General features: G+C 50.2%; 1 protein-coding gene across 1 annotated transcript; it reads right to left on the reverse strand.

Annotated features, from left to right (window-relative positions):
* Positions 1 to 3909: 3909 nt before the first annotated feature.
* SSTR4 (somatostatin receptor 4) lies at positions 3910 to 10072 on the reverse strand. Its single transcript, XM_077951096.1, has one exon. The coding sequence runs from the start codon at positions 5799 to 5801 to the stop codon at positions 4635 to 4637; it is 1167 nt and encodes a 388-aa protein (XP_077807222.1). The 5' UTR covers positions 5802 to 10072; the 3' UTR covers positions 3910 to 4634.
* Positions 10073 to 13371: the final 3299 nt, after the last annotated feature.

Below are 13371 nucleotides of genomic sequence, written 5' to 3' on the forward strand. Positions count from 1 at the left end.
CTTCCCATGCTACTTGTGTCCTGCTTCCTTGGCCATAAATCACAGCCACTAAGAGGGAAGTGGATGTTGACCAAAACAGTCCCAATCTTGACTAGGGCAATAGTTAGTCAAATGTAAAAATTTGCATGTCAAAATTCATAGAACCATACAACTAAAAAGAGAACACTCTACCATATGTAAATTATACTTCAATTAAAAATAGATTAAAAAGAAATTACAGCCTCCTCAGAACACTAATGAAAGTCTGATTTTAAAAAAAAGAAAAAAAGACACCCAAATCTGCACCAGCTCCCTCTTCCTCCTTCTGTGTCATGAAGCAGTCACCATTTGAATGGTAAACCTACCTCCCCTGGGCCAGGAACATGGACTTTGTGTGTCACTGTGCACCTGCAGGTGGATACTGTCGCTCTGTCCTCTCCACACAGGAATGCAGCCTTCCCTGGGCCACTGTGGGCTGGAAGCGGGAGAGCCGGGACTAGGCCCTGGTCTGCATGCCTCTCAATCTGTCCTCTCTCCCCTTCTACACACATCCACATTGGGTGAGTTTTGACCTTTGGAAGCCCCACTCTCTAGGCAGATAGAGCCCCAGGAATCCAGTCATTTCAAGTGCTATGTTGCAGCAGGTGGATGCTCATGGTGTCTTTTGACAATAGGAAGCCACATGTTTTTATTTGTAGAAAGTCAATACTCTCATTCTAGGCATTTTTTTACATAAGTTCTCCCTCATTTCAGAAAGTGTCCCCATTGTTAAGCACTAAAGTCCATTCCTTCACAGGATTGAGGACCCTGCCTTTCAGCTGATATAAAGTTGATGAAAGTTGGAAAGAAGGACATGATCAACCCCTCCCTGAAGAGCAGAGGCATGTGAGCCTCAATTTCACAAGGACCCCAGAGCTTTTGATAGGCTTCTTTTACTAGGCAGACCCAAGCCCCTCATTAGAGCTTGCCACCACTGACCCCTGGCTCTTAGGGCAAAGTCCTCATCCTTGAGGTGGCATAGAAGGCGTTGGGCTGGGCTCCTGCTCATGTGCCTGCCAGTGCCTCACATGCCCTTGTGGTCTGTAGGTCACATTGAGCCCTTCGGTGCCTTCCACTGCAGGCCCTTTGCACATGCTGTTCCCTTTGCTTAGAGCTTACAGGAACACCCTGTGCCCCGCCGCTTCCTTTCCTAGTTAATGCCCAGGTACCCTTCAGCGGAGGTCATCTCCAGCCATTTTCCTGGGGGAAGCCTGCTCTGAGTCAAGGGCAGCTTCTTTTATCATCTCTTAGAAAGCATATTCCTTTCCCGTATAGTGCTTATTTAGGTTTAGAACTGTACTCTCATTTCTGTGCTTATTTGATTAATGCATATCTTTTGCCACTAAACCGCCAAGCTCCATGAAGGCAGAAGCTGCCTTTGTAGATTCATCATTTTGTCTCAAAACCTATTGCACTGCCTGAGAGAAGCACTCAGCAAACTGTCCGCATGTATACTCCCCTGCATGCTAGTCAGCAAGACAGTTTCCAGGGTGTGCTGCTGGTTGACGGCGTACACCATGGTGGAGCTGTCTCAGAAAACACAGCTCTAGGATTCTAACATTTGTCCTTAAGGAATCCGAGGCTATGCTGTCATCTACTTATGGAATGAGAACGTGGGAGACAGCGGTGATTCACTACCTCCATCTTCTCAGAGAAGAGTGTCAATGCCCACATCTGCTAGGATTCATGTCTGGTTTCTGAGGCAGTGCGGCCGAAACATGCTGCATTTAGTTGATCCTTTTCATCCACCTCTAGCACCTAAGGAATGCTAACTATGATGCCTTTAACGAAAGTGAAGCTAATATTTCACAGACGAGTGCGAAAGTCATATGCATCTTTGCTCACAGATCAGAGCTGACAAACTGGGCAAGTATCCTGTTGAGTGAGAGCCTGTCATGTCATAATACCACCTTCCCTGACCATCTGGGAAAACGGAACACCTGACTTGTCATGGAACGGTAAATTAAAGACAATTTTTAAAAGAAAAAGCAAGATCTCTGATGGATGGAGGGATGAGAAAAGGCTTTTTCCACCTGTGGCAGAAAATGTTTTTATTCACAACGATGTCAATAGCTATGACTCCTGGCCTTAGTAGGTAGAACAAGATGACCATCGAAGCAAGTCTCCCAGGCAGGTGACGTAAGTCAGTGGCTTTCAGGATCCTGGCTGTATGGCTCATGACTTCAATTCATTGCAATCTTCTGTACACAAACTACAAGGGAGGGTTTCATGCAACCAGTTGTTACAAAAGTCTGGGATTGATGGAAGTAAAGCTGGCAGCACGGTTGATGGGCTCTAAACACAACCCCGACAAGTGTTCAGGGTGCCTTGCTGCTGCCAGGGAATTGAAAAGGACTTGAAGCTGAAGAAGAGAGCAGTGGGTGGGCTCACCCCCCACCTCCACCCCGCCGCCATCCTCATGACTTATGACTGCAGAGTCAAGGGCAGTGTTCACGTTCATTTTCCAGCGGTGATGGAAAGAGGACTAAGCAGAGAAGTGTGTTATCTCCCACCCCTCCAGCATCCGATTCGCGTGTCTCCCCGGTATCTCTGCCAGCAGAGTTTACAGCTGGGAAGAGCTCAAAACTCGAAACCTCCCTTGGCGCATATTTCAAGTGGGAAACTGAGGCTTAGAGAAGTTAAATCACTGCTCACGGGGTAGCTGAGGCTAAAGTGTCCTGCCTCTCAGAGACTTTTCTTTCTATCACCTGTAGCTGCCTCTCCTTCAACCTTCATCAACTAAGTTAAAAGGTTGACGTTGCTAAATAGAATGTGTCTTATTCCATGCTAATCTGGGCAGCCACACACTAGTGTTGCCAAGACTCCCGATAGGTGCCACGCCTTGCTTATCAGAGAGTTTGCCCAGTCTGATCACTGGGACACTAAAGAAAGGATCCCCCAACCCCACATACAAGCTGGGAAGAAGCTCTGGTGACCACTGCCAGTGCTGTGAACCCCTCACCTCACTGCTATCAACCTGGGTGGTCCTCGGAGTTCCGTTTAACCACATTTATCATGTGCCCATCCTGGCAGGCATTGTCAGACACTGAGGAGCAAAGAAATGGTGCAGTTTAAAAAACCTCCAAGTAGTTATGGTTACATAAGACCCACAGACATGGAGACTGACTTACTCCAGATGCCTGAGGTATCCCTGGTGGGTACCAACAAATTAGGGAAGGTTGATAGCTCTGTGTGTGTGCATGTGTGTTTGCAGGATCAGAGGGTTCTGTGACTTAGTTTTGAAACTTCCATTCCACAGTCATGCCTCTAGTATGTAGTACAGACATGGTTACTCATTCTCTCAGAGTGGTCTGTGAGGCTGACCACTCTGAACGGCACAGGGTGTTGCCCTTTGGCTGTCTCTCCCCGTCCCCACACCATCTTCCCCATAGCACCAGAATGATTGTCCAGAATCAGGCTGGCTAAACTCAGAGGTAGTCTCTGAGTGCTAAGCCAGGTGGGCCCCCGCAAACTTCATACATGTTCCTATGTTGTCACACCAGATGCTAACATAAGTGTTCCAAGTTCTCCTTTGTCCCCTCCCCTGCTTTTATCAGAAAGCAGAATTAAAGCTCTTCTTGAGCTCTTTCCGTGTGGGAAAGATAATTTATCCTTTGGTTAACACATCAGGCAACAAAGATACAGCCTTTTATTGTGTTCAGCTTACATGTTAATATCTAATGTGGCTGATGTTTTACTGAACGATGATATTCTAAAATAGGGGGTCATGAAGCTGCCTCCTCTATCCAAAACCTGGGCTAGTTCCCATCCCTCACTGCTCTCTGGTCGGCTTTTCCCGCCCGTGGCTTCTCTCCCACTCACCACCACAGTATAAATTGCTGCCTTAATGAGTTCTTATGTTCCCACATCAAAGGATCAGGGACAAAAAAATTACATCATAGGAGCTAGATGAGGTTTTTATTATCTCTGCTTTGTTATTACTGACCTGGTTTTGTCTTGCAATAAACCCCATGTCATGCCTCTCCAAACCTTTTCTACTCATAGGAAGACTGCACCCCGCTCGGAGCAACCTAGGGAGACAGCTGTGACAGCAAGCAGGTGTTCCCAAGTGAGGGGTGAGGGGGGAGGGAAGCAAGTGCCCCTGGCTGTTAACATAAGTCTCACTTAACAAGAGCCCAGGAAGAGATATAGAGGGCAGGTGCTTGGGGGCATCTTCCTTCCTCCTCTCTCCTGTACAAGCTGTGCTCCCACCACAAGGCAGAGTGTCTGCAGAGAGGAAGGGTGCTACCTCCCTCCACCCTCTTGAGTCCTCTCCCAAGCAGTGGTTGTAACGAGTCACACACAGGGGCCGTTCATTTCTCACCACCTCCTGCTTCCCAGTCCTTGAAGAACAGCCAGAGATTCAGGAATGATTAATATCCTAGCCCAGTTCCCAGAGGAGTCCTACCCATATGGAAGCATCCTTCCGAAAGCCAGAGTGCAGGGGAGAGGAGAGCAGCAGAAGAGTTCTGACACTCTCTGGCAGGTACATGGGCTGCTGGAAGGAAAAGATGGTGGAGCTTAGGTGAGCATCCAGGAGATGCAGTCTTTGGGCTGTAGGAATGGTGCCGACATCTTGGGAGGTGGCCACACAGGGCGGGTAGGGGAAGGGCTCTTCAGAAGGTGGTGGTCCTGGTGAGGGGGATGCGCTTGCGGCTGGGCTCTGGTTGCAGGGGTTCCTGCTGGCAGGGGAGCGGGGGGCACATCCACCCTTCCCCACCTCTGCTCTTGAGAGCAGTGGCATAGTAGTCCAGGGGCTCCTCCTCAGCACCGCCAGTACCTTCCAGGAGGCAGCAGCGCAGGCAGAGAACCCGCTGGAAGGATCGGCGGAAGTTGTCGGAGAGAAAACCATAGAGTACGGGGTTGGCGCAGCTGTTGGCATAGCTGAGGATGAGGGACACGTGGTTGATGGTGGCATCAAGGCTGGTCACAAAGAGGTTCAGCAGCTGCACTACGTAGAAAGGCATCCAGCAGAGCACAAAGACGGCCACGACCATCAGCACCAGCCTGGTGATTTTCTTCTCCGAGCGCCTGCGCTGCTGCCAGCCAGCGCGCAGGGCCACGGCCCGCATCTTGCCCACGATGAGCAGATAGCACAGGCCGATGGCCAGCACCGGCAGCAGGAAGCCCAGCAGGAAAGTGTAGACCACGAAGACTGCCGACCAGGCCGGGTGTGGCCAGTGCAGGTTGCAGGCCACGGCCTGGCCGCCGCGAGCCGGTCTGGTGTCTGCGAAAATGGCGATGGGGAGAGTGACCAGCAGGGACGCTAGCCACACGCCCAAGTTGATGAGCTTGGCCACGCTGGGCCGCCGGTAGGTAGCGGCGCGCAGAGGGTGCACCACCGCCACGTAGCGGTCCACGCTGAGCACGGTGAGACAGAAGACGCTGGTGAACATGTTGAGGCCGTCGACGCTCAGCACCGTGCGGCACAGCACTGAGCCGAAAGGCCAGTGGCGCAGGGCGGCCGACGAGGCCACGAAGGGCACGCTCAGCATGAAGAGCTCGTCGGCGACGGCCAGGTTGAGCAGGTAGATGTTGGTAGCCGTCTTCATCTTGGCGTAGCGAAGGATCACGAAGATGACCAGGGCGTTGCCCACCAGCCCCACCAGGCACACCAGAGCGTAAATACACTGGATGGCGACCATGCCCGCCGCCCCCGCGTCCCCGCACCCCGCCACCGCCTCCTCCTCCTCCGCAGGAGCGCTGCTGGCATTGGCTGCGGGTGGCCAGGCCGTCTCCAGCCCTTCTTCGCCCCCGGGGGGCAGCGTCGAGGGGGCGTTCATGCCCAGGGGTGCCGGCGCCGGGCGGCCGGGCGCGGCGGAGCTAGCGCTGCTAGAGAGAGCGTGGGCGCCGGACCTGGGGCGGGGGCTGGCGCGCAGACTCGCGGCTCTTCCCCGCTCCGCTGAAGAGCTGCAGGCACCGCGGAGCGCCGGCCAATCCCCGCACCCCGCGCCCTGCCGCTGCGGGGGCCCGCCTGGCTCGCACCGCTGTGGCCAGCGCCCCTAGGCACCCCAGCTCCTGGGCGCCTGGCCTCACACAGCCCTGGAGTCCTCTCCGGCCCGGCTCCGTTTTCCCACCTTCGCAGCCCCTTCCCTGCTGCCTACTCTGCCCCAGGTTCCCGGGTATCCAGTCCGGCTCCAGGGCCAACAGTAATCCCCGCCCCGTACAGCCCTCTCGGGGTCCCCCGCCTGGCCTCTTTCCTTCACACCTCTATTCAGATTCCGTCTTCCCCAGCAGCCCTTTGAGGTTCAATTCCCTGCTTTGGTACAGGGGGTCTGCAGCGGCGGGACTGGGGGTCCTGGAGTCCTCCCTTTGGGTAAAGATGTGCCCGGAATTGGTCAGGGACCACCTGGAACCTCGGAGCCACTTGCCTTGCACTTGACATCCCCTCACCCTGCCCTTTAATCCTCGCGACGACCCATCCTGGCCCATGACTGGGTCCATTTGACAGAGGCGGAACCTGAGGCTTCCACTGGCCTCTTGGTGAATTTCAGGTCTGTCAGGATGTCGTTTGCCCCACCGCTCACCATTCCTTTCCCTGCTCCCCAACCCACCCCGGACAACTGCAGATGCCGGACCTTTTAACTTCTGTCTCCGAGCAGTTGAGGTGGGGTGGGCACAAGGAATGGAGACGGACAGGTGGAGGCAGAGATGCCACCAAAGAAGGCCAAACCTGTGCTAGCTCCCTCAGGAACTGGCAGAAGCTACGGGAGCCGGACATCTCGGAAACTTCACCCTGTGACTGCGTCTCCATCCCTGGCCTCTGAAATGTGCCTGGGGAGGACTGCGGTTGAGAGGTCGGGAAAGAAAGTGGTTCCGGCCTGGAATTCCCCTTCTCCAGCTAAACTCTAGAGATAGTGAGTTCACTCACCCCTGGGCTGGACACCCAGGAGCAGCCGCCAGCTCCAGCCCTAGTCCCTCTAGCTGGCACAGGGCGCAGCAACGTTCCTGAACTGGGGATCGGCCTGGGAAAGTTATTCTTAAAGTAGCGCTGACTTTTAGGAGGCTGGCTGTCTTTGGCCCCATCTCTGTGGGATGGTGGCCCCCTTTAGTCCCCAGCACAGCCCAGAAGGGCTTTTGGTGGGTCTAGAATTGGCTACCTGGGGGATGGGGCCTCAGCTTTCCGCTGGGTAGCTGGGACAGTGATGGAGAGGAGGGAGTCGGGATGCAACTGGAGGAGGCCTTTCCAAGGCTGCGGGGGTGGGGGAGCTGCCGATTGCTGTTTGTCCAGGCGTGGGATGGGAGCATGGGCTGATCAGCTACAGTGCAGCTCCATGGTTGACCTCAACCACTGTCCCCGTTCTCTGTCACTCAAATAGATGTATTGGGAGGATTTGGTCTAGCACTCCTCCACTCTGTAGGTTGGTCTGTCCTTTCCTCTTTGTCCCTAAGAGAGAGACTCTTCGCATCTTTGTCCTTAAGAGAGAGACCCTTCCCTCAGAAAGAGGAAGGAGATGGCACCTTTGTCATTCTACTTGGCAACATCCTTTGGTGGAAGGGAACAAGGGCAACCTCAGATTTGGGAGGGAAGAGGAGTTTAGGGGCTTTTCCCTTTAACCCTGGTCCTGGGAAAACCCTTATGTGGCTCCTCTGCAGGTAGCCTTTCCAGGGCTTAGTGTGGAAGTGCTGGGGGTATCTTGTCCTCCTGGTCTCCTCTCTTCTGCTGTCCTCTCGGCCCATTGAACACTTGGCCCCTTCCCTTTCCTGAGAAAGTATTTCTTCTTGTCCTGCCTCATGTCTGAGCCCCTGGAATCCTTCCCATGTCTACTTTAGGTTTTTCTCCTAATGCTTCCTGATTCTGCCCTCCTCTCCCCATACACCTGTGTATACCTCCAAGCATAGTAAGCTAGCATCTAAGAAGAGAAGCATGCACAACTGTCCCCAGGGTTATTAGCCCTATGTGGCAAAAAACTAGTGCTTCCAGGAACTTACTTCACTGTGCTGTAGGCCCCCTCTGCAGCATGAGGGCCTCAACCTCAATACAGAGTTTTCCAGTACACGCTGCCTGCTGGCATTACCTGAAAGCCTCACACATGCATGCCTGGGCCCTGTCTTCAGAGACTGTAACTGAATTATCTGGAGTGGCGTCCAGGCATCCATATATTTTGAAGGCTCCCTGGTACTTCTAAAGTGCACAGATGCAACAGTAGATGGAGAGACAGAGAGGCAACAGCTTGGGGACCAGCTACGATGTACAGGTATTACTGTGCATTCAGGAAGGCTAGCGGAAGAGGTCAGGAGAAATGTCAGGAAGGCCAAAAAGAGAGGCCCCTGCTCACAGGAGTGGGAAGCTGGAGACTGCTGAGGGGCAACCTGGGAGCCCTCGGACAGGAAAAGGCTGGGGCAGCTGGGTGTTCATAGCTGTTCTCTCTCAGGACACTAAAGAAGCACCGGAACAGGAAAGAAGCCACTACCTTTCTCCCCCAGGAGAGGAGACCTAGAGGAACTTTCACGCTGAGTTAAAACACGGGAAAACAAAGTCTGTTTGTGAGATGCTTTTCAGCACACCCATCCCGTCCTTTTGCCCAGTACACACGGGGGCCTGTTCCTTGTCTGTTGATTAAATTCCAGCATCAGGCCCAAGTGGCTTCCCTGTACATTGTGAGAGTGGCATGGAGCCAAAGATAGACTGAGTCTAAGGGACTTTCTCCTCCAAGTGCTGAAAGCATGGCCCGCAGGCCTAACTGATTCCTGTGGAGCTTCCAGCCCAGTGATGAGACAGTGAATCAGGGGACTCTCAGCCCCTCCTGAAGCCAGAAGCAGCAGCTCCTTTGTTAGAGATGTGAATAACTCGCATCCCATCTCCATACTTCAAAAGTGCTGCTCAAGCTTGGAGGTACCTGCAACCTCAAGCAACTTTCAGAACCTCTGGCCCACAGGTCAGACAGACACAGCTTTCCCTGCAAGTCACAGTGCACCAAGAGAAGTCTTGGCTCTCAGCAGCAATGATAGCAGGTCCTGAAAGCCACTTCTATCGCCTGCTGTTGTGGAAAATAATCTGAAGTGCTCTCAGCAGCCCAGAGTGGCTTTGACCAGTTCTGCCACTGAGCATATTAAAAGCATGATTTACCCATGGCTAAGTGCAGGACATTGTCTGAAGTCGCCTGTGTGGAACAGGAAAGTGTCTTCAGATTCCCACCTGAACTCCAGGGACACCCTAGATATTGCAATGATAGAGCCCTCAGCTCTACCCCACAAACTCAACTGTTACACCAGATATAAAGGTGAGGGCTTTCTTCAGATTTCATTAAATGATTTCCTTTAAAGAAATTGAACCCACAGTCACATGAGATAAAAGAAAAGTCAGCCAGAGAAAGGCACAGGACTGGGATAGGTCACACTGGTCCAATGCTTACAAAGTATCCAAATGAGGTCACTCTGCTGTCACTGGCTGGAGGACAGGGGCTGCAGCACATTGGGGTAACTATGAGCAGCACCTCTGTTCTTTGGTAGTTGTTTTCAGACTGTCTTAGCAACCTGGCTTCATGGCTGTGCATATAAAGAGAATGAGATGTAAGATGGAAAGCAAGGATTTCAATTCTGAGCCATCTACTTACTGGGGTGTGAGCGAGCGTGGGTGGGGCCCTTGGAGCAATGCTTCTCAAAATGTGACCCCAGACTGGCAGCATCAGCCTCTCCTGTTAGGAATCCACATCCTGGCGCCCGCCCAGACTTGCTGGATGGCAAATGCAGAGGGCAGGGCCCAGTCGTCTGTGAGTTAACCTGCCCTCCAGGGACGCGATGACTCTGGAGTCTGAGAACCACTGGCTGAGCCCTTCTGGGCCTTGCTTCCTTATCTGGCCACTTCCCAGGGTAGTGAATGAGGATCAGGCAAGAGAATTTTCCATGAATGTGTTCTGAAATCTCTAAACCATGGCCACGTGGGCTATGGGGCACTCACAATGTGGTGAGTTCGAAGTCAGGTGCTGTGTCAGATGCACATGGTGCATCTGACTTATGATGAACAAAAGAATGTAAAATATCTCAATACTTCCTATATTTCTTACATGTCGAGATGACAATATTTTGAAAATAGAGATAAAGCATATTATGAAATGAATTTTACTTGTTTCTCTCTCTCTTTTTTTTTCCTGTGGCTACTTAAAATTTTAAGTTCCATTCGCACCACACATTCTATTTCTACTGCATTATAGACCTACAGCATATGGCTATTCCCATAGCAGTGCTGCCCAGGGTGATAAATGATGCCACTAACAAGATGGCCCTGTGCTGTCAATACAGGAGCCGCTAGACCCCTGTGGCTCTTTGAATTTAAGTAAGTTGAAATTAAAAATTTAAATGGGCTTTCTTAGCATATTAACTGTATTTCAAGTGCTCAGTGGTCATGTGAGGCTGCGGCTGCCAAGCTGGGCAGTGCAAACCTGAAATGCTTTCATCACAATGGAAAGTGGAATCTTTGAGGTTAAGGGTAGAACCTTTAAAGCCTGGAGTTCCACCGTGGCTCTTGTAGTCTCAGCCATGGTTGCATACCTTCCAAGCTCCACTGTCTCTTCTTCCTTGTGGACCAATCCCCGATTTTGTTTAAGATTGCACTTTAAATGTACCTGTGTGCTCACATCGGTTTCCTCTCCGGGACCTCAGATCACTTCAGGGGTGGGCACGTGGCCCAACCATGACTGATGAGACATGCAGGGAAATTTGCAAAGACAGCTTCTAGGAGAGGTTGGGCTCTTGCAGCCACCCTGTGACTATGAGGTGAGAAGCTTGTCCAGTGTGATAACCGAGCCACTGAAGATGACAGGGAAGACAGCAGAATGGAACCAGGCTACTTGATCATAGTGAGAGCTGACAAGGCAGCCAACCTGAACTTCTTGCTGCATAAAACAATTAACGTTAGTGTTTTGTTGCATTTTCTATTACTTGCAGCCTAAAATATTCTTACCACTGTCCTTGGGCAAATTACTGACCTCTTTAACCCTTGATTTTCTCATCTCTGAGAGATGAACACAAGAGTTTGTATTTCATTGAATGAGATAAGGTAATGATAAGAATAGCAAGCATTTGTGCTGCACTTACTATGTGCTCAACTCTGTTCAAAACAGTTTATTCATTTAACGTACATAACATGCTTAGCCTAGGATCCTGAACCTTTTACATTCTCAAACTTAACCTTATAATCATTGTGATTGCAGGAATGAGGCTATTAATTCAGACCTTCTGTTCCTAGGCATTTTACTAACAGGGAAAGCAACCTTTCGCTCCTCCCACCACCCCACAAGGAAAATTACAGGGGCATTTGGAAACATTTTTGAAACCCAAATGCTCTCATAATTGAATGACACAGGAATCAATACTTAGAAAACTGCCTTTTCAGTGTTCAGAGTATAATGCATAGTTTAAAAAATACACTCAATACAAGTTCTTGCAAATCTACATGGAAGCTAAACGAGCTCATTATAAGAATGGTTCTAAATGGATTAGAAACTTCTCAGTTTAGAAATGGATTTTTGTTTTGTTAGTACACCATGCTCTCTACCTGTTATTTCCTGCATAGTTTGAGTCACTCACTAAATAGTCAATTTCTTAACGCTTTGTCAAGGACTATGAAGGGCTGAAGATTTATTTGAGAATGAACCAGGTAGCCTCCCACAATTTCATGGATGCTGGCAAAAGACAGGACACTCCTCGGTTAGAGACCTAGGGCTTCATTACTTAGGGCCCAGCAGTCAGTGTGGGCACCATTTCCCCTTACCCCTCTTCCCACTCCCACAGCTCAAGGTACGGGGGTGGGTCCACGTGGACACTGCACAGCACTGAGGAATCCAGCATTTAAGAAGTCTTAATCTTACAAGGGGCTAATAGCAAACTTTCCCAACCCTTATCCCAGAGAAAAATACCGTCTTTATCACCCTGATCTGAATACTAATCTTCTGCTGCAGAAGCAGACAGTATCTCCGTTTCCTGAGGTTCTTGCTGGACAAACATCTTTGAAAGGATAGTTCAGAGGAGATGCTGTCAGTCTCAGCTCACAAGATGTGCAGAAATGGAGAGGCCATGGAGGATTGTCTCCCAACACTGGGAAACCACCCGGTCTCACTCACCTCTACCATGCTTTTTTAGCGTACCCTATTTTTTTCCTCAGCAGAGCTGCTTGCTATATTTGCATTTGGCTCTGAGCTGACCCCAACCTCAAGTGTCACCTCTTGGTCTTCCACTACTTTCTGAATAAATTATATTCAGTGTTCCAAGTTCAGATTACCAAGGAAGGGAATCTGATTGATCCAGCTTGGGTCCAGTATCCAGGCCTGGTTCAATTAGTGTCACCAGGGGTCAGTGTCATTTAACACACTTTGCCAACCCTCTGTGGGTGGGCAGGAGTGGGTAGAGTCCTGTTGGGTAAGGACAGGAAGACAGCCTCAGTAAAGGCTCGTTTAACAAGCATGGATTGCATAACTGGTTTCATCATTGTTAGTAGCAGTAGTCCTTTTATAAATCTCATAAATCACTTATACTGAAAAAAGTCATCAAGCATGATTCAAATAACTTCAACAGAAGTCACCCTAATAAATTCATTTAATTATAAACATCTATATATTCTGAATATTCAGTGAAGCAGATTATGCCAACCAGCTGAGTGTATCCAGAGTGATGCTTGACAGCTCCTTTTATTGCTAATGGCTCACAGGATTTATGCCCTTTAGGCAGTGCCAGAATCATTAGTACTATCACTGAAATACGCTGTTGATGTAAATTCTACTCAGAAAAATGGAACAGCAATTGCAACACCAGCAGTTCGAGAAAGGGCAGCCCAGTGAAGAAAGATCAATGGGAGAAAGGCTTGTTCCTTTCTCCCATTTTCTAGAAATTCGTGACTTTCTAGAAAACGAAGCCTGTCTCAATAGTGCCTCCAAGGACCTGAAGCTTCTCCCAGTGCTGTTTTGAATGGGAATGGAGGAGTCGGAACTGGCCATCCAGGACTGTCTACATGGCCTCTCTCTCTTCTCATCTTCTTCCAAGAAATCCCTCCAGTTTTTCAATCTTGACCTCAGAAAAAAGAGGTTCTGATCTTGTGAATTGATGCTGCATGTTGAATGAGTTTTCATCCTGCATGATACTGCATGGATTTATTTGCATTTTAATTATTCTTTTATACAAAAGAGCCATAGAAAAGAAAAGCCTGACCCAAGTTTTGTCAAGATAAAGAAGAGGATGGGAAGTGGGCAACTGCGAGAGCTTGGTTAGAGCCAGCCTGTAGTTTAGTATTTAATGTGGAAGTTTGGGGGTGTGGGAAGCGGGACCTATTTCCTTTGCTCTTGAGGTTATGTTGAGCCATCTGGCTCCCTGCCCTGCAGTTCCCATAACTGAAGAGTTATATATCCAATAACCCCTGCC

This window comes from Macaca mulatta, chromosome 10 (genome assembly GCF_049350105.2).
Source record: "Macaca mulatta isolate MMU2019108-1 chromosome 10, T2T-MMU8v2.0, whole genome shotgun sequence".
Lineage (NCBI taxonomy): Eukaryota > Metazoa > Chordata > Mammalia > Primates > Cercopithecidae > Macaca > Macaca mulatta.